This window comes from Pempheris klunzingeri, chromosome 18, assembly GCF_042242105.1.
Source record: "Pempheris klunzingeri isolate RE-2024b chromosome 18, fPemKlu1.hap1, whole genome shotgun sequence".
Taxonomy (NCBI): Eukaryota; Metazoa; Chordata; class Actinopteri; order Acropomatiformes; family Pempheridae; genus Pempheris; species Pempheris klunzingeri.
In genome coordinates this window covers 9,808,534-9,836,441 of record NC_092029.1, presented here as the reverse complement: position 1 = coordinate 9,836,441, position 27,908 = coordinate 9,808,534, and the positions used below count along the sequence as shown (strand labels likewise).

Sequence of the window (27,908 nt, the reverse complement as noted above, 5' to 3'; positions counted from 1 at the left end):
CATCCTTAGTAATGATATAAGAATAATCTTCATTTTAATCCGCACAGTGACGAAGCTGTGAAACAAACTTCAGCCATCATTAATGTTTTTCATCTTCCATATAAAAACAGGCCCATCTAGTGGAGTAAAAAATACAATATTTCCCTCTGAAATGTGAAGTAGTATATCGTAGTAGTAGTATAAAGTTGCATAAAATGGAAATAGTTGAGAAAATGTGCTTAATCGCTCAGCACACTGTCAGTGCATTCACAACTGATGCAGGCATGCTACAACTGGAATGGCAGTCAGATAAGTGGGTGTGCCCATGCAGGCAGGGAGGCCGTGTCCAAACCTGCTCACCTTGTCTGCTGTTGCAGCACACCAGCACCACATACCTGCGTTTAGGACACTGGAACGTTCTCTGTCTCTCCGCTTCTCTTTGCACTTCTCTACAAACTTGTGTGTGTGTGTGTGTGTGTGTCTGTCTGGATTGTGGTGTTATCGTTAAAACAGCAGATATGCCAGTCAAAGTGTATTTTTCCAGCGTGAGCGGTTCCTTAGAGGTACAGTATGCACTCTTATTTGCTTCATTCTTGTTGGCTATTTGAAGGCATAATGCAAACAACAAACTTATTGGTAACATTTAGTAAAATATAATAAGTCATGTCGAATTTAGCACATCATACTTAGCGTATACATTATTTACATTTAATTTCTGTTGACAGACTAATTGCTCGTTTGGGACAATGAAGCCATTTGCGCTGCTTTCCTCTCCAGATGAAGAAAAATCAGACCAGAATATTCTCTGTCCTGGAATCAAAGAAGATCCCGTTTGAGGCTGTGGACATTAGTCAGAGGTCTGAGGACAAGGATTTCATGAGGGAAAGGGCAGGGAACCCAACTGCTCTTCCCCCTCAAATATGCAATGGAGACGTCTACTGCGGCGTAAGTCTCATAAAAACCTGCAAAAGTAAAAAGAAAAAAAAAAAAGGTGTATTGATCATGTAACACCTTCTCAAAACTAATGGAGTTATGACTGAATGTAAATCATTTACACATTTGTCACAAGAAGAAAAACCTTTTGTAGTTTAGGGCGTAGACACAAGCATTGAATAAATATTTACAGTATATTTTACCTCCCACTGGTCTGCTCTCACACACACACACACACACACACAGATATCAGAAATGCATGCGCACAGCAACACTTTTCACATGCAGAAGTATGCTGGCACACACCCTCCAACACCAGATTGCTCCTGAGGGCGTTTGTCATTTCAGCATTCCTGTTTCCTGCACGCTTTACTGTTTGCAAAAGAACTCTTGAGGGATACAAATTTTCACAGTCACATTTTATGCTCTCAGATATTCTTATTTTTGCCCCCGCTGGCAGTGTGGTTCCATATGGATGTCAATGATAGCTGGTCGGTCAGTTTGTCCACCGCTTCGGTCCAGACTGAAATATCTCAACAACTGTCGGATGGACTGACTTAAATATTCATAAGGGATAATAAGGGAGAAGTCCTAGTGACTTTAGTGGTTGCTGACCTTTTCTCTAGAGCCACCAGCAGTTTACATTTCTTGTTCAAACAGAAATGTCTTGACAGGATGGACTGTACCATAGAACGTCATACAGGCATACGTGTTTCCCCGAATGAAGAATTGTAATAACTTCTCATCAACATTAGGTCAAAATTTCAATTCGTCCAATATGTTATCACCAAACATCTTCAAAACTAATGGCATTTTCATAAGTTTCAGCTGTGCTTTGAGTTTAGTGCCAGTTAGCAAATGTAAGCACAAATATGGTGATGACATTATAACATATGTAAACATTATCATTGTGATCTTAGACATGGACACATACTGATTCCTTAAGTACAGACAGACAGAGTTACTAGTGAGGCTGTTGACTCTTAACAGATACTAAAATCAAACCTGTATTAAAACAGTGCAGAGGGGCTGCGTTGGTGTGGACAATATATTAAGACTTATTAAAAAAAATCTTAACTCATAATGATTGTTTGCCTCTCTTTGTCTCTCTCCATCCTCTCCATCCTCTCCACCCTCACCACCCCTTTCTTTCATTCAGGACATCAATGCATTTGACAATGCAGTCGAGATGGAGCAATTAGAGGAGTTTCTCAAACTCTGAAAGGAACAGAGAGAAACCAGCTGTGGGACAACTCAACCTCATCCCCAATGTTCACTGCAGCACACACGCAAAAATAACCTATGAAAGACTATATTGATATCTCTGTTTTCTTACATTTGATTTGGTTATGACAGATGATTTATTTATATTTGATGAACAGTGCTCAAAGAAATGTAATTTTGTCTTACAGTGAGGGAGAAGTGCTTGTCTAGCCTTCCTTTGAGGGAAAGACATATGAGAGTTTTTGGAGTTGTACATGTGAACAGTTTGTATGATTAAAATAAAAATTCTTAAAGTCCTTTGAAGTCTGCCAGTTGCACTTACTGACATGAGGTGTGCCATCTCATATTTTTACGAAAGGCAAGTACAAGGTGATGTGGCTTCCTACAGCTCACCCTGGGGCGCGACCACATCAGGAAAATACCAAGGATACTCAAAGTAAATATTTTAAAAAGCACTATTGCAGAGAAGAGTTTAAATCTATATAAATGTAACAGAGTACATAGACTTTCTGACATAGCCTGTCAGTTATAACTTGAACTGTACATCGATAGATTGAAAAAGGTAATACTGAGTATGTTTATTCAGGCACTTTTGAATAAGTATACTGGATAGTTGTAATTGTTGCGCTTTAACCTACATTTTCTTCTGTTATAATGAAAAATGCAAGAAGTAGCATTTTTTTATTTAATCATTTGCCTGCATGTATGATGTACTGTAGGCATAGACTGTATATACAGTCTATGGAAGTAGACCTATAGCCTATTTATTGTCATATTGAACAGTTTGGGTTTTTGTATATGAATACAAAGATTTATTTCGTTGAATTCATTTGTCAAGTGTCACATAAAGTATTTTTGACTAATATCAAATGACAAAGATGGTCTTAAAGAGAAAAACAGCATTAGAGGGAGCTGACATTACAACAGGCATCACGCTGGACGCCTCTACGTGCAGCGGGCCTCGCAGTATTAAACCAATGTCGCGGGTTTATGACGTCCTCTTTACCCGCTGGCAGAGTGGAGGTTTCGGTGCGTTTCATCGACTACCGGCACAATCTACCGGATTAATCAAACATCTTAATGTATAAATTCATCACAGTGAGCTCTTTGCGATGGATAATAACTCTCCTTTCGTGTCTGTTCTTTATTGCAGAACTTTTAAGCCCACATCCATCATAAACTAACAATGGCCGAGGAAGGGTGAGCACTTCGATTTTGATTATCTGTAGCTGTTAACAACAAATGTATTTAACAAACAAAATGGTGCTGATGGTGAACCGACTTCTTCTGAAAAGTGTTGGTGGGATAATGTTAATGGTTTATCTGGGCACCAGTTTCCCTCAAAGTAGTGCGGCTCTTAGGCAGCCTCTTATTTTACATGAGCTAAGCGGCTATCTAGCTAAAGGATATGTGATACCTGCGTATGTAGAGAAGCACTCAGCTTTAGCAAAGAGTTATTTCTTGCTCTGCTGTTGTAGAAGTGCCATTTTTGTGCCAAACGTTAACCACGACTGGTTGCTAGATTTCATATCTCATTGTTCACTTTAAAGAGTATTTTGCATTTAAATTGAGTCATACATCAGGGACATAAAGCTTGATTTTTAGTATTGCACTGTAAAGTATTACAAAAATGAAGCATCACACAACACTCTAGGATACTAAGCTTAAGTCTATCTAGCCAAATGCTAATGCTAGTTGTAGCAATTATCAATATTGTGACCAGATTGTGAAAGCTAAAACATAATAAGCTCATTTTCCAATGTTGAAGGATAATAAAGGGTCTGCTGTCCTGATTCATGTACTTTTACTCTAACTGTGTGCTGTCCCTCTTTGAACGAGCTCTCTGGTGCTTGAATGATGACTTTGTTCTTTTGTCGGATACCCCTTCACTCTACAATGAGTGAGATCCTCTTTCTGACACGCTGGAAGCTCTATTGGAATCAGCTTCTTTCTCATTTCCAGTTTTGAAAAATGTTAAGCTTTTTTTTTTTCCCTCTTGTCTTTTTTTTTGGATAGCATTGCTGCTGGAGGTGTCATGGATGTCTACACCGCTCTCCCTGAAGTGCTCAAGACCGCACTCATCCACGATGGCCTTGCCCGTGGTATCCGTGAGGCTGCCAAGGCCCTGGACAAGTGCGTATAAAAATAACTCCATTCATTTTGTCCTTAGGTGTATCACTGATGATATCTTGGCTCCCTCTACTGAATACTGTGAGGAGAATGCCATTGTTACCCAATTTCTGTCTGAGATGTGCCATCAAATTTTGAATAAAAGGTGTAAGAACCCTTTTACTGTACATTAACTCTGTATTCTCTTACAGGCGTCAGGCCCATCTCTGCGCCCTTGCAGCCAACTGCGACGAGCCCATGTACGTCAAGCTGGTGGAGGCCCTCTGCGCTGAGCATCAGATCAACCTGATTAAGGTAATGAGCCTGCTCCATACCACATGGATGTAGCGTCGGGTGTGTGAGGCATTTTTGTCAGATATGTGTTGCGTACTTGGAATTAACGGTAGCATGTCGTGTACTGCTGGATCACTGATGATAATTTGGCTCCCTCTACTGAATACTGTGAGGAGACTGCCTCTTGTTACCCAATTTCTGTCTGAGATGCAGCCAAGAGTACCCACACTGCTACTGTTTTATCTCACCGCACACAAGTATTGTTTAAGAGACTTGAAAGTGCTTTTTACTTCATCTCAATTCCCTTTTATCATGAGTGATCAGCAATGTTGTAATTGCATTGTGTGAAGTGATTTAACAAAAGGGTGGTTTGCATGGCATGTTTGTTTTTTTCTGAGGTTACCAACATTTGCGCTACATCAGTATGTAACAGTACTCACGTGTAGGTATGACACAGGCTAAAACTGTCTTATTTTACAGGTTGATGACAACAAGAAGCTCGGCGAGTGGGTTGGTCTGTGCAAGATCGACCGTGAAGGCAAACCCCGCAAGGTGGTGGGCTGCAGCTGTGTCGTAGTCAAGGTAAATGATGCTCTTTTGAAGCCTTTTTCAGTATTTGGCTTACATTCGAGCCATATTGGTGGATAAAATCAGTAGAGGCAGGACAGATGTCCTTAGTCATACTCTACAACAGGAAAGGTGTTAAACAGATCACAGCCAGTCAAGTGCAGGTGCTGTGCCTTGTGCCATGCAGCTGTTGTTGATAACGTTTGGCTAGATGACAGCCACAGTACGAGCCCCGTCATCTACCTGTGGTGTCTGGGGTCCCTGAGAATGGCTACATATTAGAACACATGAAGCAACATGATTGACAGGCCATTGGTGTTGTTAATCTCTTAAACTCTGATGTGAGCAGCCTTTGTTTAAATCATTTCACCCATTAATTCCTCATTTCCAAAGATGGTAATGGGTTTGCTGAATTTTGGAAAAATCTGCAAGATGTACAACTAGAATATGTATTTTTTTTTTTTTTTGCCAGATTTTAATTGGATGAGTACATAACATGGTGTTTTTGGGTTGGATACTTGAAGCAGCATTTAACAGTTTATTCAAAGTGGGAATAAGCAAAACCAGTAATTTTGTATTCTGGCACACAATGTGCTACATGTTTTTCTTAATGTAGACAAACTTCTAGGACATTTAGGGTGTTTATACAGTGAACTTTTCATGTCAAGGGTTGCTCAAACTTGCTGTCCTTTAGATATTTGAGCAATCTGTCAAAGCCCATATTCAGATTGGTTTAGCTTATGTCATGATTCAGGTGAACCATTTTACAACTCTGCTCTAGTAGCACTGTCAAACTGTTGTGAGTGGGGTCCCTGTTAATGTGTGCCTCATGTATGAGGATGGACATGCATACAGGCTAGGTCCACATTCCTGCCAAAGATCTCACAGTACTCCTTTGAGCAGCAGGTGGTGCTAACTTTCCATCTAAAAGCTTGATTTTAAAATACTATGGTTTTTAGGAAGCAAATGCTCTTAGACCTCAAAGATGCATGCAATCAGTTTTGGTAACCATATGTGAATGTAAATCTCCACAGGATCCACAAACTTTACTTTCTAAATTACCTCAAACATATCTGCACTGACAAACACAGACATGTGAAATTAAGTTGGCCAGTAATATTGGCTGGGCTCTAATTTAGATTTGTCACACGTCGAACCTGCTAACCAACTGTTTTTCTGTCCACAGGACTATGGCAAGGAGTCTCAAGCTAAAGATGTGATTGAGGAATACTTCAAAGGCAAGAAATGAGGTGTTAATAAATGTGGAAATCAAGCTATTGTGTGAACTGTTTCCTTCACCTATTTTTGGATATTAAACCACCAGTAGTCATAATAATCACACTAATAGGCCGTGGCTGTAAACTTGCGGTCTACTCGTATGTAGCTATTTGTTAGCAGAACTTCAATTTGAAGCAATTCGGTTCATGCAAAGGATTAGTACGAGACAGAAGATGGTAAGTCGGCAAGGACAATTGCAATGAAGTGACTTGAGCTGAAGTTTGTAGGGGTCAAAATTGACATCTGATTTCACATCACTATCATAATTAAGGAGGAAAAACAGACTATTTAGAATTCTATGTAGCACTGTATTTGAGGTTTGATCAGTTATACATTTCATGAAGGAAGACAAGATGCATGTGTCACTTGGATAGGTTTTCTCCTTTATATCTACATACATAGACATTTCTGAATAAAGAAAAGACATTCAAACACATTAAGGCACAACACATCATGACGCACATCCTCAATTCCCCCCACCCTCCCAAATTACAAAAATCCAACAGAAAAAAAGACCCCAAAATTTCCTTTCTTTGACAAAAACATCCACCACTGCCCTGTAAGTTTATTGTAAATAATTTACAGAAGTTTCTGCCACAGACTGCATTGTGTTGTGATTATTATACCACCAGGAAGAAAACACTTAAAAAAAAAAAAAAAAAAAAAAAAAAAGCAGCTTATCCCTGCACACAATGCTGCCTGTACATAGAAACCCACATTGTTTTGAAGAGAGGTTGTCCCGGGTGACCCTCAGCAGGCCCGATGGTAGCCTGGGTGCTCCAGAACAAACCAAACGTCCTCCCAGGCCAAAGGAGGTCTTCAGCCTTTACAGGCTTTCAGTCTGCTACAGCTGCAAGGACAGTAGACAGGGTTTTCACAGCGGTCCTTTCCCAGCATCGGAGCCATGGGGCTTAGCCGGGTAGATGACTCATCTCTTTACCCCTCTGTTTCTTTAACTTTCACCTCTCCTTTGCTTCTTAAGACCGTTCAGAGTTTGTAAATCCAGACGTTCAAAAAAACAAGACAAAGAAAAAAAATCACAAACAGTTGCAGTGTATTGTTTGTTCTTAAATAGTTTTACAAAAGAAGGGGGCTGCCTGGCTGACCATGTCCATGGTAACATTGCATGAGTCCATATTGCTATAATAGTTACAGGTACTCAAACTCCAGTGCTTGGTGTAGTGCCAGCAGGTCAGAGTGGCTGGATATCCTCCAGAAAGGCATGTTGTGCTGCAGAGTGAACACACACATCATTAAAATGAACAGCACTTGTGTCACAAGTGGACACCACCACCTGAAGTCATGCAAGCTACACTACAGTAGCTTGTAGCTGCTTCCTTTTGCAAAAGCACTGCAAACAAAATCCATGCACTCCTAAGGCATAAAGGAAGAGTTCAGCATTTTGGGAAATTCGCTCATCTGCTTCCGTGCTGAGAGACCGTAATTTAGGTCAAATGATTGCTATAGCTCTCCTATCTGCCTGTTCTATAAGGCTGCAGCCATCAGCTGTTAGCTTTACATGAAGACTAGAAATAGGCAAAACCTCTGGCCGGGCTCTGTCCAAAGGTATACGAGTCCACATAACACTTTTTAAGCTCAAACACATTTGTTTAATCTGTAAGTGTAAAAACTGGTTTTATGAGGAACATGACTGCTCATGTGGGGATTCTTGAATCTTTGGGTCTTCAAACAAAATCCGACCGGACAGAAAGACAGAACCAGGCCAGCTGTTTCCATCTGCTTCCAGTCTTCATGCTAAGCTAACTGCCTGCTGGCTGTTGCCTTTTGTTAACCAACAGATAAGAGAGTGGTATCAATCTTATCTCTCAGCAAGAACGCGAACATGCGTATTTCCCATAATGTCAAACTATTCCTTCATCAATCCCAGCACCCAGCAATACAAATGACACCCAAAGCTGGAGAAGAGATGGGATTTGTAATTACAGGAAATACGTCCTAGTGCAATGAGTATATCACTACTTTTCGTCTTGTTTGTTGTGATATATCTCTTTTCTCTCACAGAAAATACAGTATCAAATAAGACTCCAACACCTTCGGATAAAAACCAGCATCATCGCTCTTACCGAATGAGATTGGTCAAAGCTTAATCTCTGTGTACATTTGGGCAGCCATTCATTTTCACTGTCAAATGTGACACTAATCGAGTACGTGATCCACAGTAATGAATGCCGCTTTAATAATTCAGCTGCAGCTCGCAAATTTGGCGTATTTGACTTTCAAAAGTAGGTGCAAAATGTACATTAGCCAAGCCTCAATCTCAACTTTTCACTCTGACAGGTGCAATCAAAAGTCTCCTGTCACTCCATGAATAAAGAAAAAAAAAAAAAAGCAACAGCAGGTAGAACAGAAAAAAGTGATCAACCAACACAAAACCTCTACAGCAAAGAAAGGCAGGCTTCGTCCAATCAGAGCGCACACTGTGACGAGTAGGTGGGGTCACGGTGAGGGTTGGGGTCCATTACCTTTTTGGCCGCCTGCTCCTCTTCCACACCGTCCCCAATTACAACATACACTACTTTCCTGCCAAACCTTTGCATTATGCGTTCAAAGCAACTCTCTTTTCCTGCAAAAAACAAATAAACAAGGGGAGGAAGGAGGGTCACAAGGTCAGAGGGGTCGAAGTTCAGAAGTTGTTTGTTTACCTGGCTGGCCGCATGCTCTTCATCCTTCCCATCTCCAATCACAACATATGTAATGTTAGTGCCAAAGCGGGAGACTATACGCTCAAAACAGCTCTCTTTGCCTGGAGACAAACAAATGGCTTTCACAGGTTTTTCATTTGTTGTTTAGAAGGACATAAAACACGTGAAGAGGCAGAGCTGCGTGCACCAAAGGGTGGAAGGGAAGGAGAGGACACACACACACATACACACGCCGTTATCCCACAACACTCTCACGCTCACTCTGATTAATCCTGACACCCACATGGTGCATCCTGAGAGGTACCTCAATTCAGATAAATATTATCAGTGCGGTTGCCACGACAACCCGAAGAGCAGACGTGCTTGTGAGCGTGACCACATTGACCTTTTATTTAGCCTTTTTCCTGTGCAGCTTACACACCGCTAATTACACTCAGAGTAATGTATCCAGGAGTCCACTGGACACTCAGGCAGCCTGCTTGTATGTTAAAGCTCAGGCGGTTGTCATGGTTACCACATTGCCACGTCCATTTGAATCAAGGCACCGAGGGGTTTAGCTCAGTGTAACGTAAGCTCAAAAACACACAGGCACACACACACACACACACACACACTTGGCTTTGAGTTTTCTTTCCTGACTGTTTTGGCTCACCCCCCCCCCAATACAATTTTATTTAGTTTCCTCTCCTCTGATTGATGTACGGTTGAATATAATTTATTGTTGGCCACACTTGCGGTACATTGGCGTTAACCGGCTGAAGTCCAGGCTAATGGAGTCCATTCAGAATGTGGGCTGGAAGGTCCTACGAGTGTCAAAAGTGGTTCAAGGGAAGATCATGTGATGTGAGCATGATGTCTGGGGTCGGTGTGAGCTGGAGAAGAAGTCTGAGAAGTGTTTTCAACACTTTTCTGGCTAATTAGTCTTGGGTGGAGCCATGCTGGAATTATGTTAAGCTCACCAAAATTCATGTACCAATAAGAATGAGGATGTTTTAACACCTGCACCAGTGAGAGGCTCAGATAGCTGTCAGCCAGGCGCAGTCTGTACATGCCCACAGTCTTTAGTCAGAATCTGAATCATCCCCGCTGTGAAGCTAATTTGTAAAAATGTTTATCAATATACAAGAGACTATGCAGCTGATTAAGACAGAAAGATGTAATATGATGCTAGCAGTGTGGTTATTATAGTACTATCATGGTAATCAATTATTATAGTAATATTTAAACTTAACCTAACTTTTCTATTCTGCATACCCTGCAATGTGTGTTTGACCAGCTTGGTCTGTGTTCCTTAAATAGAGATTTAATATGAATTGGACTCTCTCTCTCTCTCTGACACACACACACACACACACACACACGCACAGACACACACAGTAAGAAATAAAACACGCAACTCATAACTCAAACCTGAGCCCAACTAAAGCAACACTCAGGATATCAGTAACATATGGAGGAGATGAACACTATACAGATTATAAAGACAACTGAGGCAAATTATAATTTTTAGCTGTATAAATAAAATCTGACTTAACAAAATAATAGATAACCAACAAAGTACACGTAACCTTTGAACCAATAAAATACCATAAGTCAAATATATAGTCAATAACTATTTACTTACTTCCATTCCATATTATAGGATTGTATTTCCATCACTTTTATCATTGTTTAGAATCTAAGGAGTGAGCATGTGGCTCGCGTGAGCTCGAGTGTTTGTGTCTTACCTATTTTTGTTGCACTGTAAATGTTCTCGATGGGGAAAACAGATCCCAGACTATATAAGAGAACTTTAGCCAGCGCTGGTATGAGCTGTGTTGTGGTCACCAACACATTTACACAGTTACTCCTGTGGGACACAGAACATATTGTAGTAAAGGTGGGTGAAAAGATAGATGACTAGATTGAATAAAGACAGAATAAAGATAAAGTGGCACCTGGAGCTGATGATGGAGAGGGACTTGAGTGCGTGGGTGAGCCAGGAGTCGGTCAGAGCCTCCACCTCTGCCCTGAGCTGCAGCCAGGCGTCTCTTTTAGCAGGACCCAGCAGGCCTGAAACACAGCACGACTTAAGTGAACCCTCTCAGCGACAGGCATCACACACACATGGGTAAAAAGGCAGGAAAGGAAAAGACAAAGGTAGGACCAAATGTAGACCATCCTGGTGAAATATTACACGTGGCCTTAATCCATTATAAACTGTAAAACCTGTGAAGGTTTCGCTTCCTCGCACAATTAATTTATGCTCAATAGTTTTATGGCTTTTGTTAATATTTGTACAAAGCTGTTAAACTTAATTTACAGGGGAGAGTTTCAATGTCCAACAGTCTGAGTACTGTGTTAGTAGTTTCCACTCTGACACAAGTAAATGTCAGGAGGAAACACTAACTACACTGTATTCTTCATTTCAGCATGAAAGTGGTCAAATTAAAATGATTATTATATTGGGCATTGGTTAACAATTATTGGGCAACAGCAGAGTTCTTATTGATAAACCCATATTTATAAAAAAAACTAGAAATAGCTATATAGTTTTTATAAGGATTAACTCGATTATTGTATTTGTATGTACGCAAACACTGTTACGGACACTAACATGAAAATGGCCTCCAATTCCAGGTATTATCTGGATATTAATATTGTTATATTATCTTTCTCTCTATTAATGTATAATATCTAAAACTTGATGTACTGACATTGAGAGGTTTAAAGAAAACATGAAACAAGCTCATTTTTTTGATACATTTATCTTTTCAGACAGAACTCCAAGCTGATTCCAGACTCATGCCGTCCTGGTAGAGAATTTACAGGTTCAGCTAAACAAAAACGTCCCCGTCTGTCACTCCCTTAACTGTCCCTGGTGTCCAGCAAACTCCCGTCAGATTGGCTTACCCCCCACATTGTTTTTGTACGTGCTATACAACTCTTTGACTCGTCGGTAGCGGAAGGCCAGTTTCCTCATCCAGTCGACCCCGCCGCGGACACCCGTAGCCAGGCACAGGTTGGCGCTGGTTGCAGCTGCATGGAAGCCATCAGTTGCAAAACTGTAAGTACTGTCAATAATAATGATATGTTTTATTTGAAAAATCTGCTCTGGTAGAACAAAAAGATCAAATGGTTATCTTTAATATTCAGTACTGTAAACATAACTGTCAGTATGTAATTTGTAAGAATGCAATGTGTTACAATTTTTACATATAAATCTATACATATCAATGTTTTAGTAAAATTCATTAATGACAGTCCTTAAATGATAATACTTTAAAAACCAAGGAGAAAATAAATATAGTAATTTGTGAATTATTAGCCCATGAAAAACAAATAATAACTCAATAACATCCACAACGTTTTCAGTGTACTAACATAAAAATCATAAAAAATTGTAATTCTATAATTTGTCATGTGTTATTGTTATATTATCGGGTGACTCCTCACCTTAAGTCCTGGCCATTGTCGTCTGATGACACATCATCAATATGTACCTGATCACACTCCTGTACACGCACACACACACACACACACACACACACACAACACACATAAGGTTAGATACATAAATAAGTAACTTTGAAAAATAGAATGCTATAAAAATGATGAGCCTTTATTGTACACAAATGGAGCATGAAAAAAATAAAAGGGACTAAATATTAATGAGAAACATTAACAATCACTAAACTGTACTGAGACAAAAAGAGTCAAAATCTAAATTAACTCTGTATAGAAATAAGTTTCCAGCATATTCTGGTTGGACGGGTATGAATGTGTAAATCTGTTTATAATAAACAATTACAACAAAGCATCTATATTGACTAAAATTAGAACGGCGCATGTTGTGTTACATCACTTTACACCACTAGAGGGCAGTAGCAGTATTTACCTAAAAGACATTCTCTCCTCATGAAACTTTTAAGTGCTTAATGTTGTGCTTAGTGTAAAATTTGATCGCTGTGCAAGAAAAACTGCATCAAGAGCCCCTTGAAGTACTTGAAAATCTAAAACGTGTGCTTTTGTGTGTGTGGCTGATGTGTCTGTGTCTCACCTCCAGGTCGTTAAAGAATAAGTGTGTGTCAGCCAAGTTGAAGATCATCTCCTCCATCCTCAGACCCAGCGTCACCGCCATCGGAGGGTCCTAATGGAGGAAGACAATGTTGTCGTCATCACCATCATCATCAACATCACATCAGCTTCATGTAAAACGACTGCCTTTACTCCCTCCCAGTGACATCACTTCCTCTTGTCCCAAAAACCATTTCAGGTTTTACACACCTCCCACTCCGCCCCCCCCTGCGCCCACTTGTAGAGTTGGTATGCTCCACTCATCGCAGCAGATGCTGACAGACAGGTTGCACTTGTTCTGTCCCATCAACATTCCTCATGCTTGGTGTGTGTGTGTATGTGTGTGTGTGTGTGTCTGGGGGGTTGTTGAGAGGAAGAGTGTGTGTCTTCATGTGTGTATTGCATAGAGTGGGTAACCTCAAAGCGAGTCACTTGGAGTGTATGTGGTATGCGAATGGTTTGTGTGTGTGTGTGTGTGTGTGTGTGTGTGTGTGTGTGTTGGGGAGAACACAGCCTGCCCTGCCAGCCCCGGGGCTCAGCTGCAAAAACCATCATCTGTGATAGGTCAGCAAGGGATGACAGCTTGCCGCGCGATTCGCTGACGCTGTCAGACGACCAGAATAGAAGTAAGCTAACAGGAAGGGGAGTGAAAGTGAGAGTGAGAGTGAATGCTCCGTAAAGTCGAAAGATGTGAAGTGTGCAGAGCTCTCCAAAACTTAACAGCTGCTAATAGTGATAGCAGCAATTTTGACTGCATTTCTTTTCCAGCGTCCCTGTCAGTCACAGAGACAACAGGCACTTAGGTTTGTCTCCAAGGTAATGATTACGTTGGCTGCCAGCCAAAGAAGAGTTACAGACATAAATGTGTATTGAAACGCTCACAGCTGAAATGAGTTACTTCCCTTTAAGCAGTTGAATTTGGCCGCGCTTTGAGCTCCAGAAAGGCTGAGTTGGCTTTTTTTGTAATTTTTTCCCAGACAACTTGAATCAATCACAGAGAGCCTGCTAATATTACTTACGCCTGGCAAGGGTAGCCTGAAACAATCCCACTCCTCCACCTCCGCTGTTATCATTTGAGAGCTGGAAACTCTTCGCAATGATGTGAACATGGTTATTATAACTCCTGAGAAATGTGGAGTGTGCATCTGTGTGAAAATGATGTGTATATGTATATTCATTCAAAAGTGAAACATCAGTTTGAGCAGATGCCCTCAAAGCCTGTAGGAGAAGGGTACTTAGGTCTTGTGGTTGCAATGTAGCAGTGTAAACACTATTTTAGGCGAGGTGTGAACAGACACAGCTGCCACTATATTTCTTGAGAGCAGCAGCAGCAGCAAACGAGGTGGAAAAAAAAAAGATCTTACAATCATTTTAAGGCGAATATTCTGACGTGTATCTTATTTTTCTTTGCACATGTACCTATCCAGATGAAGGTGACAACTTGGCTTGTGCTTTATGACGAAACATGACATCTCATCAGGAGGAGTACATGAAACCTAATTTAATCCACTGACAACATCTTATTTATAATTTCTTTATAAATCTGCAGAAATACACAACTTTCTCTACTCGAGCCAACACTTAAACTGTGATATTATCCTTTGGTATTCCGTATTTCTGCACTATAAAACAATGCAAACCATGCTGAATTAACCACAAGGCTGGATGTGTTCTCATCCCCCACCCCCCCCCACCCCACACACACACACACATGCAGGAATTTACAACTCACCAGGGTCTTTCTCATACCCATTAAATCCCAATTGCCAAACATTAAATTCCACAACTGCAGAGAAACTAGGAAGTACATCGGTGCCCGCACACCCTATCTGTAAAGCGCTATGGCTGGCTCCACATGGTGTGTGTGCTATGCCAGCTTTTGTTTGACTGCCAAACAGGAATATCAGAATGGAGCCTGCAAGCTGAAGAGTGGGATGCAAAGCCCGTACGGGCAGGCTGGTGGCTACTCCGGTGCCCACAGGAAACGACATCACCCAATAAAAATCTGCAGCCTTGGCCACATAGGATGATCCCAGATCAGAGCCAAGAACTATTAAAATAAAGGGAACTATTAACAGAGTAGCTGTTATGTGAGAAGGTGAGACCACCAAATAAGTTCACAGTGAAGATTGGAATAAACATCAGTCCGAGTGAAAAACTAGCATGAAAAATTATGATTAAACCAATAACCACTAACAACTACTAATGGCTTCTTAATATGTAGTACATTTAAACACTCGTTCTTTTTTATGTGTGCAGTCATCATCATCACAAATTGACCATAAACATTCCTGAAGTAGTTGATGTAATGTTGGGAATACAAAGAGGGAAATTAAGCTTCTTTTGAATGGTGCGCTCATAGCATTGTATTTCATAAAAAGACTGTGTAAAGTTTAGAAATAAAACAAGTCATCTCAAAGTAAGGGTGTGGGTGAGACTATTGATTATTGTGATTTTGTAATGCTAGTCCAATATTGATGTATACATTTATACAAATTGTATGTAAATTGCTGAATTACCAGTGCACTATCCCTGTTTAAAATGTACACATTTAGTTTCATTGGTAGATTTACTGAATATATTTTTTTATTTTACTGCATAATCTGTGATTATCAACTTTTAGGAGAATATTAACTCAATCGCTATAGACAGATTTATTTTTTCTACCAATAAAAGCACTAAGATGAGGTGGAAATATGTCTTGGTGTCTGCAGCTCTTCCTGACAAGCTGTGCACGGCCACAACAGCCTCCGTCAATCACAGGGCAGGGTGGCCTGCATGTAGTCTGTAAGGCAAAGCCCGGGGCAAAAAAGAAAAAGCAACTTGTTGCCGGAATACTTGTAAGGCTTAATTAGAGGCCGATGATTGTGGTCATTTTTAAAAAGCTGGTTGTCCTAGGTTACAGCTGTCAGATGGACAGAATATGGATGGATAGACATAGACGTGGTGCAGGATGGCTACAGAGAGGAAAATAATAAAAGGGCAGCCAGCGAAGGCAGGGCCGTGATCTTACCTTGCCATATTTCTGCGCGTAGGAGCCCGTAAGCAGAGAATGGAAGACAATGATTGTCTCATCCAGATCCCACACAAACACCCTCTGGGGAACCAAAAAAATAAAAACGACTATAAGAGATGCTCATATATGCATTCATGCTCAACCGGACAGTCACATGGGTGGTCCTGCTCTCTATCAGCCTCTCCTCTGTTGTATTTTGAGACTTCAGTGAGCCGAGAGGATGGAGATCAAAGGGAATACCACATATCCATTGAGACTTGAATGGAATATTCAGTCAGCACTGTAAGTACACTGTCGGTGGATGTTTTCTGGTCCCTTACCTCCAGGTCACTATCAGGGGGAGGGGAGGGGTTGTTCTTGCGGCCCCTGCCCCGGGACTTGGACCCCCCACTCCGGCAGGCTCGGTCATCCAGCTCTTTGATGGGCGTGGAGGGGCTCTGCACTGTATCAAAGTCCGCTGAGAGTGTATGCAAACAGAGACAGGGCTAAACATTAGTAACATTCAAAATTTACAAATGATCAAATGTCTGTCTGAAACTGCACACGAGATCGCAAACTATATTCGCTGAATTAAAGCAACAGTAATGACGTGGTTTGAGCTGATCCCACAGGTGCTCCGGAGTTGTATCCACTTCAGGAAAAGCAATAACTCAGACTTTGTACAGTAATAAGCCCTCTTGTCAGGTTTAATAATTCAAGGTAATTGGCACAACAGACAACTTAAACGCTACCAAGAAACCTAAACAAGAATACCACTGGTGTTCTGACTGATTCATGATAACATCCAATGTCAAGATTTAATAGAGGAGGGGGAAGATGGAGCTGTGCAATAAATTAGAAAAGTGAGGTAATATGATGCTTCTTGCAAAGATACTGTACATACAAAATTCTGCCAGAGCATACATGAGCACACACACATTCCTTGTGCACACACACACCCTGCTAATGCCATATGCTTCCACTGCTGTGTGGTAACTAGAACCAGACTCTAAGCTTCGGCTCTCATATTGTTATGTCTCAATCAGGGAGACAGGCAGAGAGAGGCAAAGACAAAGAGCATGTGAGCGACAAAAGAAGAAGAAAAAAAGAAAAAAAAAACAGATACCAACTGCAATTCGGAGAAAAAAAAGAGAAATAGTGAGAGAAGCAGCGAGAGGGAAAGTGCCAGTGACAGGAAGAATGATAAGCTCCTTTAATCAGGCTTTCTGAATTACAGCCAAGATAAACCAGAGAAAAATGTTAAAAAAAAAAAAAAACAGAAACAAAAAATTTAATACCAAGCCATATTTCTGTACGTATGGGTGCACTTCAGCTCTTTCTTTGTCTTTCTCTGACTCGTCTACAGAAGTGCAATATTTAACATAAGTTCACTCTAATCAAAGTCTCTGAGGCTAGTGTAAACATTCGCCAATTAGCGAATGTGATGCCAGGTAACTATGGCTACAGTCTGAAGTTACTTCCTGTGCTTCATCATTGCTGAAAGAGAGTTTTGAACTCAGTTACCCAAACTGTGGTATTTTTCTAGTGGAAACAAGATTACAGAGCCAGTATCAAGGAACGGTGAAAAACCTGACATTTGTTTGCATATTTATGAAGTTAGAACTGTGGTAGAGTGTCGGTGGTTTGACTGGTGTGTGTGTGTGTGTGTGTGTGTGTGTGCATTTCTGTCTTTATTTAATACAAACCAGGGTGAAGTTCAGCAGCCTGTCCGGTAATGGCAGGGGTGGGATCTTGCAGCTGGTACGCTGCCGTGGAGCCTGTGCCATCCACGCTGTTGGAGGTCATATAAGTCCCGTAAGTGGAGGCGGCATAATACTGGGCATACTGGTTTTGGCCAAACGTCGTGTATGAGGGATAATCCTGCAGGGAACAACATGACTTATGAGCGCAAAGTGAGACACAGTGCAAAGAGCAGGGATGAAATAACCAAAAGAGGGAAAAAAAAACAGGAAAATGGAGATGTTTTACTTTTCTAGGAAGGTTCAGACTGACTTTTGAGAGAGATTTTACAAGTGTTCCCATCTTTTATTCCCTGAATTCTGTATTTTATATCTCCAAAACAATTAAAGCCTTGTGTTGCTGCTTTTTACTGACCCAGTGGAGATGGGCACTTTTATGAGTCAGTGCTCTAAACCTGTCACTATATCCATCTCTACAAGTCCTTATAAAGTGAAGCACACCACATGAATGTGCACACGCACGCACACACATGCACAGTTGGCGTGCGGTCAGCAATGTGTGTATGCAAGTATGCATACTCACACATAATGTATACATACAGACGTGCTTTCAATCAGTTTCTCTCTCCCTTTCCGTCTCTTTGTTGCTCACTCTTTTTCTGTTAAACTCATACACACACACTATATTCCCCTTAATCCACCCACACAAGCCAAGCCTTGACTTTCTTCCTGTAAACAGCCACATCTATCATAGCAGGACACTGAAATCCCCCTTTAAGCATTTTACTACCACAATACAATTCATCATATGGACATAGAGAAATATTCAGAACAAAACACTCTTTCACAAAGACTAATAGTCTGTTTCTTTCCCAAGTTTGTCCCTGTTGCAAGGTCACAGTCTAATTAGATTTCATTTCTCCAAGTGGCTCTGAATGAGGAAAGTTGTGTGGGAGTGGGACTGTAAAACCACTTCGGCTCTCAAATACTATCGCAACTGCACCATACAAAGTCCTCATCTTTGGTTTGAGCCGCCATAATGAGGAAAACGTCATTCACTTGCCCACTCAGAGCAAACATGTAGCGTGGTTGATCTGCTCTGACCAGAGCTCCCTTAGGAAATGGGCTTTCTTATTGGCCTGGGAAAATTACTTAAGCTAACGTTCAGCTGGACTGTGCCAGCGATCCAGGTTTGAATTAAAGGACAAGCCTGTGCACACACACAATCACACACACACACACACTCATTATGGAGACAGTGAGGTACCTGCTGTGTGGCAGTGTAGTTGGCGGGGTTGGACACTGAGTTGTTGGTGGCATAGAGGCCTGAGGAAGGTGTGAAACTGGAACCTTGGGACAAACAGAAGAAAGGAAATTAGACAGAGAAGAAAAATGGAGACAGAAACGTTTTACACATTTAAACTTGAAGTGAAATGAAATGAACTCATTTTCAGAAAGAATATATAACAGGATGATATCTCCCTCATTCTGAACAGGAAAACTATGCATGCTTATGTTATTAAACTGCTGATAAGTGCAGCATTAAACACTGAGCTGTTTGACAGTATATGTTTCGAAACTGACCTGGCATCTGATAAGGTGAGTATGCAGTCTGTCCGGGCTGAGGTGTGGTGAAGCCGGGGCTGTAGCTGAGGCCCGTCTGCAGAGGAGACTGACTCTGAGCCAGGCCGCTCTCTGTCTTAATGCCCGGCAGCATCACGCCAAGGTCTGCGATAAGGAAAAAAAAGAACACAGAATATCATACAAGTACCACGTACTTCTATAAACTGGTGCATAATCATAATTTGTTTTCATAAAACTACATATTTTCAACAATATTTCTGATGATTTACTTGCATTGCGTTGCATTTTCTGTCACCCTTTGGTTTGGCTTCAAAAGATCTCACTATGTCATGCTTGTAAGGGTGAAAAGACTTAATTTTAAGTATTTCTCTCTTTCAGTTTTTACAAAATCAGTTTTTATATTTCCTCAGTAGGTTTTAACTGACGTCATCTACCTCGCTACAGTTTAAATGACGTCTTTACAGCCTTGTTTGCTTGCTAATTTCAGAGCCAATCACAACAGCCAATCAAAACAGAAAAGTCAAAGTTAATCTGTCAATTTTTAATCACACAGAAAACATCCAACAATGTGCTGATATTCAATAGTATCACACATAGATCAGAGTACATTTCGAATGTATTTTCTTCTTTGACACATAGAGGCTCATTCTTTTTTCAGTGTGGATTACAAAATAAGACCCAGCTCAAATGTGCTAGTTAGTGCAGCTACTGGATGCCAGTATGTGTCTTTGTGTGTGTGTTTTCATCAGTACCATAGGTGGACAGTCCGTATGCCTGTCCTGTCTGAGAGTACGCAGTGTAGACGGTCGACTGCTGCATGCTGCTGAACTGGGGTTGACCAGCGTATGTCGGCATGGGAGGGGCTGCCGGTGTGGAGAGAATGTGAGGGTAGGGCCTGGGATGGGAGAGGAATGACAGGTGAGGTGAACGGTGGCAGAACAGAACAATGAAGGACTGAATTGTGAAGAAAAAATGACCAATTTTGGCAGGTAGATGGGTAATATTTAGTTTAAAATGATCTGTGTTGCAGAAGGGGAAAGACTACTGATAAGAACTCTTAAAAAGCAGATACTCTTGTGTAAAAAGTCAGACTTACTTTGACGGGTAGAGAGGTGGGGAGTACTGGTGGGCTGAACGAGGGCTATACCCGCTGCTGGTGATTACTAAAAACAGTACAGCACAATAATCAAAAACAACAAGGAAACACTGGGATATGCATGGTGTCAGCTCAAATCTTCCGTTACCTTTTACATTTTACAAAAAAAAAAAACCACACAATTCAAGCTCAATTCAAGGCCTCCAGCAGTCGGAGTTGAAATGCTGTTTCAGTAAACATAATTTGCAGCATTTTGAATGGAAAGTGGCCAAGTTCACCCCCTTCAGAGAGCACTGTAGTCTATGAAACCCTTACAGCGGGCCTCATTGTAAAACACAATGTCTGTTTGTGGTCATTGAGATGTCAGAGCTCAATACTGACAAACACCCCGCTGCTTCAAAACCCTCACTGTGCGTTGCTTAATGGTTTTGTGTATCGGTGTGTGTGTGTGTGTTGCAACGTGGAGGAGCAAAGGGTCGTGTGCAAGTCTAAAAAAAAGACGAGTGTAAAAATGTCTCTCGCTCTCTCTCATCCCTCTGCCAGCCTTTGATGACGCAATCCAAGGACAGGCAATACTTCACGGGATTAAAGCTTTCAGCAGGCCTACCACTGAGCTGCAATGGATGATGGTGTTTGTGTCTGTCTGGGGAAAGAGTCATGCAGAGCCGACTAGTACAGAGACATGCCAATTAGTTTTTTCCTTGATGAGATAATTGTACATGTGTGCGTTTCTGTGTGCTGGAGTGTGTGTTACCTGAGCCTGCGTATGTGTCCAGTGCTGTGTCGCCTGTCGTAGTGACTGTATCGCTGTTGTTCATAGGCTCTGTTTTCACTTAAGGAAGACGAAAAGATCAGTGTTGGGGGGGAGGGTGGGGGCAGTAAGAAGTTCCAACACACACTCACACACACACACACACACACACACACACACACACACACAAAGAAAACCTTATTGAGAAAAGAGCAGGAAACTACCATGCAGTTCCAGTATGGGAGCAAATGCTGTGTGCAGGGTTCCCACTATAACTGATAATCTATAACCAAGTCAAAACACCATGACCTAAAGGTTTCATGCTCTCTTGGTTTTTTTGGTGTTGAATTTTTAGTTAAGTTAGTTAAACCCGAAGTGCGGAACTCTTGTCTCCCCCTTCTGGCAGTGAGTGATTAAACAACGAATGTAGTAAAAAAAAATCACTGGATACAAAAAGGGTATGTTAGTCTAATAGGGCATCACTACTTACGTAGTTACTAAGTAATGTGGAATGAAGTAAACAAGTAGAATAGTTCATAAAGTAATGAGGGATTACTTAGTAATTAATCAGAATGATGCACCACTTTAGAAAGTATTCAGTATGTCTATTCACAGATATTTATGAAATGTAAAACACATCACTACCGGTGCACCAGCATGAGAATTTCAGGACAAACTGTAAAAAACTGTAAAAACTAACCTGATGGACATAGGCTTAACCGGCATTGTGTGACCTCGCCTAACAAGGGCTTGAATGTAACGGACGTTTATGTATATGTCAGTCCCGCACTCCAGCTTTAAGTACTTACCCAGCAAATTCATCAAATTCCCCAGTTTTATATATCTTTGTTGACTGGTGGGAACCCTGCAGATGTATAACAACTCCACACACGCTGTGATAAATTCACAATGGGATCCAAAGAGCAGAGAACACAGCAAATGAAAATCAATGCAAACCTGGCACAAAAAAACATCAGATCTAGGACCAGCCCAAACTATAGAAACCCATTCTTTTTGCATTTAAGGAAATATTTTATGGCTTCTGGCCTTGGATTCACACACATGCACCTCTGTACCATAGTCCTTGGAGCCCGGGGCAGGGGGCGGGCTGCTGCAGCCCAACAGCCAATCAGCCGTGTTTAGAACTGTCATGTTTTCACCTAAAGGGGTGCAAGGTGGGAAGGTGGTGAGGATACGACGCACTGAGTACCAGATACCACTCTCAGGTATATGGGACATGGTGTTGATCATTTTAAAGCGTAGACATTTGTATTGTAGAAGGTAGTTTTAAAGAAATAGTTAGATTTTGGGAAATACGCTCTTTAGCAGCTTAATGCTCCACTACTATTAGCAGATAGTCACCATTTGTGTTCCTCTGCAATTTGGTGGTAGTGCACAGGTTCTTCACTGAAAACAACTGTCTGCTGATGCTGAAAACTATATCGATGTGAGTGAAGCAAAACAGGAAAGTTATAGGCTATAAAACCAAAACAATGAGCTGAAAGATGCCAAAACTCTCTGTACAGCCGAGTTGGATGATAATTATCTGTGGCTTTCACATACAAGAAGTCGTGTGATCCATTGTAAATATAAAGAATATTGATTATAGCCCCTTTAACAGAGATATGAGAGCGGTATCAATGTTCTCGACTAACTCTCAACCAGCAAAAAAGTGTATTTCCCAAACCATTCTTCACAGAGAGGCACACCTGTTAACCACCATAACATCCTCACTGATGTTTTTCAGTTACTGTTCTCGTTTCATTCTGAACACGATTAAAACTCATCAGTGACCATCTGAGAAATCCATTTGATTCATGAAAACTTCATTAATCCCCTTGGGGAGCAATACAACCCACTGGACGAACCCTAATGAAGACAAATGAGTTGCTATGGAGATGACCCACAGGCCCAAACTCTGGCTGATGTCAGGTGAGGGGAATGTTGGGTATGTAGTTTGTTTTGGCTGCGAGCATGTAGTCCCAGCTCTGTCTGCTTAAACCATTAACTGTGAGCTCATCAAAAATGATTTAATGTCCTCTAATATGGTCTGAATTCGCTGTTAAGTCCACTCCGAGCACGGCTATTTCTGTGACTGTGTGTGTGTTGACACATCAAGTTGACTAAAATGCAGTATCTCACTTTTTCCATTGCATTTACTATTAAAAGTGGTTTCCCTTGCCTCCTAAATCAGCAATAGATCAAAGGATCACCCTCGACAAAAGCACTTACATCCAGCGCTATTACATCAAGCCGCTCTGTCAAAAATTATTGCAGAGGACAGACGACGAGAGAGAGGGGGAGATCAGGGGTGAAAAAAGCCAAAGATGAGAAGGAGAGTGAAACATAGACGGACTGAGGCAAAGAAAAGAAAGAAAAAGAAAAGGGGACGAAAAGAGAGGAGAGGGCTCACTGGTGTTGACATCTAAGAGAGAGCGGTGATGCTTTAATGCTCTTGTAGAGGAAATAGTTTCCAGTGGGATTTTGGGCTTGCACTCGCATATATACACTTTAACACACACACACACACACACACACACACACACTTTGCCCCGCGGTTAGCGGAGGAGAGCAGAAGTGCTTTACCGTGTGTTTACACACATTCTCCAGTGGTTTACTCAAGTCCTCCTGCCAGCGTGGGGTGTGTGTATGCGTGCGTTTGCATGTGCGCGTCTCCATCCGTCTCTATAAATTCCTTAAAAAGTACTTATCTCTGCATGTTCAAAATCTTCCTACATGTTGATTTTGCAAGAGATTTCATTGCGATAAACTCATCAGCTGTTTTTGCACAAAATGATTTACAAGGCACAGCGCAAAATGATGCCCTTTTTACCTCTGTTGGAGCAAGTAGATGTAAATGCATCTCTCCCAAACAAACAATGGCCAGTATGTACAGTAGAGGTGTTTAGACTTAATGTATTTTCTTATTTAGGTTCAGGAATAAGACATCAGTAGGTGCCAGTATGATGTGTCGAGGTGTTGTCTGAAATAGTGGGTTTTCTCAGTGTCTGATGCCCAACTTCAGAGATCACTCACTCTTTTACTGGTTTTCATTTCAGATGAAAACAGATTGAGCTACAAAGCCCTTAAAGGAATAATTTAACATTATGGAAAATATGCTTATTTGCTTTCTTGTCGAGTATCAGATGAGAAAATTGATGCCACTCTCACGTCAGTACGGTAAATACGAAGCTACAGCCAGGAATCGCTTAGCTCAGCATAATGACTGGACACAGAGGAAGACAGCTCGTCTGGTTATAACCAAAGGTGATCAAATCCACCCAACGGCCAATTTTAAAGCTCACTAATTAATATACTATATCTCGTTTCATCTGTACAAAGTATCAACATGCCAAGATAGCTGCTTTCTGCTGTTTCTAGTCTTTAAGCTAAACTGATCCGTCGACTACTGACTGGAGAAGCTCCAGTCAGTAGTCGACAGATTAGTTTAGCGTATTTATTATACAGACATGAAAGTGGCATCAGTCTTTTTATCTGACTCTATGAAAGTGAATAAGTGTATTTCCCAAAATGTCAAACAATTTCTTCCAAGTGGAATGCAAAAACACAGTTTTTATTAAGTAATTGCTCAGCACATTTTGACTTTCCAGTGTTTAGGATTCTCATTGGTGACTGAATACAAATCTAAAATAGAATTGGTCTAAAAACATGAGACCATACAAAAAAAAAGAAAAAAGAAGGAAAAAACAATGTTTGAAACACTAAATCTGACTTGTCTACCATTGACACAACTGCTCATTCATTACTGTAGCACAAAACATGTGCTGCCCTCTCACCTCCTGTTCCATTGGTGGTGATGGAGGGGCTGCCAAGGTTGTTCTTGTCCAGCTTGGAGCCCGTCGAATCTCCACCTCCCACACGGTTATGAGGACTGGCTAGGTCCTGCATTTCCATAGACCTACAAGGAGGGAGGGGGTGGAGGGGGAGAAAATGAGATGAACTGCGATTTTTGAATGAAGAACAGATCAACAGTAATATGCTCTCACAGCAGGGAATATCCCCCCTCTATATATTATGTTAAGATCTCACTGAACATATTTAGTGACACACCGTATATCCACACATGAACCACACACACACACACAAACACACACAGTCATAAACCTCATGCTTCTTCGTACTAGTTAGCTTACATGAGCATGTGTTCAGAGGCGTTAGACATTGTCTGCGGGCCTGCTGGCTCTTTTATAGAGTGTGTGTGTGTGTGTGTGTGTGTGTGTGTGTGTGTGTGTGTGTGTGTGTGCACTTCTGGGCTCCAATACAAACCCACAGCCTGCCAGCATGCTTTAGTTTTACAATGTGTTCCACATGCATGACTGGGACGAACCAGCACACAAGGTGGTATTGGTAGAGTGAGAGTGTGTGTGGGTATGTGTATGTGTGTGTGGAGGGTTGGAAGTGGAAGTAAATAAAGACATTAGCAGAGTGAAGATGCATATTCATAGTGGATCCCCATTTGTTGTTACTGTGGCAATAACATCCCTCCTTGGGGTCCGTTTCCCACAGTCAGAGGTGCGAGTGTTTTTAATACATTTTCATGTACGCACTCTGTAAGAAAAGCAACATAAAACAAGGGCTCATGACTCTTCATCACTGCTGCCACAAACCCAGATTTGTGCTTCGGTGAAAGACATGGGTTAATGTTGAGTCAATGTGTGCATGGACAGTTACTCATATGAACATTTGTGTGCATGTGTGTGTGTAGTCTCACGCTGCCCGCAGGTCGGTCACACTCGTGCTTTTGTGCGAGACATCAAAGCGAGAAATGGCAGAGATGGAGGGAGAATTAAACAAATGCGGGCTGCCGTTCCACCAGTCTGTCTGTGTGTGTGTGAGTGTGTGTGTGTCCTAATGAGAGTGTGTGTACGGTACATCTGTGTCGTGGTCTGGAAGCATGCCATCTCAATGCTATGGGCAGATAGCAGCGCCACACATGACTGCAACCCACAGACAGACTGACAGGTATAAACTCATAGCCTTCAGCACACGAGAAAGACACAGCTTAAGGGTGCAAAAGTGAGAAACACTTTAAATCGACTGTCTTTTTTTCCCCTATTTACAGCTAAACACTCATTCTGCTCTTGTGTATATTTTGAACTGAAAACACTGATCACTGTTTTAATGTCAACAATGATTTATGGTGGACGAGATACTGAGCCAAGCCGTGACTTCGACCAAAAGCCTAGAATATCCCTGCAATACATGGCAATAACTTTCACAGATTATGGTGCTTTTTCACTTTTCACTCTCTTTCTCTCTCTCTTGTGTGCTTCCACACTCTTCATCCATCCTTTTCTTTTGTCTCTCAACAGCAGGAAATGATTCTGTCTCTCCCCTCCTTGTCCTTTTTTTTTTTTTTCTCTCCTCTCAGTTTCGCTCCTCTCGGGAGGCGATGGCAGGAGTTGGTGTTTCATAAACTCTTTTCTGGTTTTCACATTATGTCCGTTCATTGAAAAAATAAGCTGCAGCAATTTACGACGCATTGGTGTGAAATAAATAGCTCTAGGCTAGCAACTCAGGATTATTTTCATTATTGATTTATTTTCTATTATTGTTTCAAGTAATCAATTTATCTTTCAGCGTATAAATACTTAAAAGCTAATGCAGAAATGGCCATTACAACTTCACAGAGCATAAGGCGGCGTCTTCAAATGTCTTGTTTTCTCCAACCAAAAATCCAAAATCCAAAGATATTAAATTTACAATCACATAATACAGCAAATCTCCTCATTTTTGCATGATTTTCACTTGAAAAATGACAAATTATTTATTGACTGTCGATCAACAGAGTGAGCTCTGAATAAATGACTGTGTACAGCATGCTCCCTTTGCTTGTCCTTCCATTGGATCTGTATATCTTTCCTCTGTGTGTGTGTGTGTGTGTCAGGCATTGGGAGGTCTTGGGAAAGTGTTGATGACCTCATCACAGCTCGCAACTGCAGTGAAACCTCACCTCTGTGCACCATGACCAGAGAACTAGGACACACACACACACACACACACACACACATACACGGAGTTCTGAAAAACTAAATGTTGTTTGTCATATTATACAAACAGACACGTGAGCGTACCTGGCGTCTGAAGGGTCTGGAACATGAGATTCACTGTGTGATTTCTTCACCTGCAGAGAAACCATACCAGAGGAAATGTTAACTAAACACACGCAACCACACACATTACATTACACACATACACTTCATAAGGACCAGCGTTTAGTGCGCCATAAACCAGCCTCATAAACCAGTGTTTATGAAGAAAGCAAACTATATTAGTATCATGGACTGTTGTGAATAGCAACAACATAAATTCCTGCCACACAACACAGAGAAAATTCTGCCAGCGAGAGACAGAACTCAAACCTGATGTAAAATGACCTCAAAGTAAACAGAAAAGTGCAAAAGAGAGCAGTTGACTTCAATTTTCTGATTCTTAAAATGCTACTAAAATGTAGAAATCATAATAAATCAAGAGCCAGTGTCTGTGATTGTGGCCACCAGCGTGACAGAAGTGCTAACTAAGTGCGACTAAGTGACACATATTAACTTTCCCTTGTTCACCCTTGACCCTGCCCCATTCGGAGCTCAAGCCCCTTCCCCAACACTTAAAGAGTTGAAGGGTCACGGTGGGGTCATGTTAGGTCACAGGGTTCACTCTC

At 41.3% G+C, this 27,908-nt stretch overlaps 3 protein-coding genes and 3 non-coding genes across 13 annotated transcripts in view; 5 read left to right on the top strand and 1 right to left on the bottom strand.

Moving 5' to 3' along the window:
- Positions 1-6,379, top strand: part of rps12 (ribosomal protein S12) — a 43,726-nt gene extending 37,347 nt beyond the window's left edge. The window contains exons 1-6 of one of the 2 annotated variants that reach the window (XM_070849193.1): positions 3,100-3,165; positions 3,290-3,336; positions 4,153-4,269; positions 4,458-4,560; positions 5,020-5,121; positions 6,293-6,379. In XM_070849193.1, coding sequence (XP_070705294.1) covers positions 3,323-3,336; positions 4,153-4,269; positions 4,458-4,560; positions 5,020-5,121; positions 6,293-6,355 — 399 coding nt within the window. In that variant the 5' untranslated portion in view covers positions 3,100-3,165; positions 3,290-3,322 and the 3' untranslated portion in view covers positions 6,356-6,379. Of the gene's footprint in view, positions 1-3,099; positions 3,166-3,289; positions 3,337-4,152; positions 4,270-4,457; positions 4,561-5,019; positions 5,122-6,292 lie in introns of those variants that run through there. The other variant, XM_070849194.1, reaches the window with a different exon arrangement.
- Positions 398-2,432, top strand: LOC139218157 (SH3 domain-binding glutamic acid-rich-like protein 3). Its single transcript, XM_070849714.1, has 3 exons — positions 398-542; positions 757-924; positions 2,072-2,432. Exons 1-3 carry the CDS (start codon positions 498-500, stop codon positions 2,132-2,134), a joined length of 276 nt encoding a protein of 91 aa, XP_070705815.1. The 5' UTR covers positions 398-497; the 3' UTR covers positions 2,135-2,432.
- Positions 3,985-4,059, top strand: LOC139218389 (small nucleolar RNA SNORD101). Its single transcript, XR_011585658.1, has one exon. It is a non-coding gene; the product is annotated as a small nucleolar RNA SNORD101 (small nucleolar RNA).
- Positions 4,308-4,390, top strand: LOC139218393 (small nucleolar RNA SNORD100). Its single transcript, XR_011585662.1, has one exon. It is a non-coding gene; the product is annotated as a small nucleolar RNA SNORD100 (small nucleolar RNA).
- On the top strand, positions 4,668-4,751 carry LOC139218394 (small nucleolar RNA SNORD100). Its single transcript, XR_011585663.1, has one exon. It is a non-coding gene; the product is annotated as a small nucleolar RNA SNORD100 (small nucleolar RNA).
- Positions 6,380-6,755: 376 nt separating the features above from the next.
- eya4 (EYA transcriptional coactivator and phosphatase 4) overlaps positions 6,756-27,908 on the bottom strand; it is a 41,945-nt gene continuing 20,792 nt past the window's right edge. For 2 of the 7 annotated variants that reach the window (XM_070848826.1, XM_070848828.1), the window contains 18 exons: positions 27,325-27,374; positions 25,027-25,148; positions 22,306-22,389; positions 21,233-21,310; positions 20,479-20,545; positions 20,135-20,277; positions 19,383-19,526; positions 19,066-19,148; positions 17,805-17,979; positions 16,440-16,576; positions 16,117-16,200; positions 13,087-13,176; positions 12,483-12,541; positions 11,940-12,100; positions 10,985-11,099; positions 10,775-10,896; positions 8,868-9,148; positions 6,756-7,614 (listed from right to left, as the gene is read on the bottom strand). In XM_070848826.1, coding sequence (XP_070704927.1) covers positions 7,534-7,614; positions 8,868-9,148; positions 10,775-10,896; positions 10,985-11,099; positions 11,940-12,100; positions 12,483-12,541; positions 13,087-13,176; positions 16,117-16,200; positions 16,440-16,576; positions 17,805-17,979; positions 19,066-19,148; positions 19,383-19,526; positions 20,135-20,277; positions 20,479-20,545; positions 21,233-21,310; positions 22,306-22,389; positions 25,027-25,148; positions 27,325-27,374 — 2,076 coding nt within the window. In that variant the 3' untranslated portion in view covers positions 6,756-7,533. Of the gene's footprint in view, positions 7,615-8,867; positions 9,149-10,774; positions 10,897-10,984; positions 11,100-11,939; positions 12,101-12,482; positions 12,542-13,086; positions 13,177-16,116; positions 16,201-16,439; positions 16,577-17,804; positions 17,980-19,065; positions 19,149-19,382; positions 19,527-20,134; positions 20,278-20,478; positions 20,546-21,232; positions 21,311-22,305; positions 22,390-25,026; positions 25,149-27,324; positions 27,375-27,908 lie in introns of those variants that run through there. The other 5 variants (XM_070848830.1, XM_070848829.1, XM_070848827.1 and 2 more) reach the window with 5 other exon arrangements.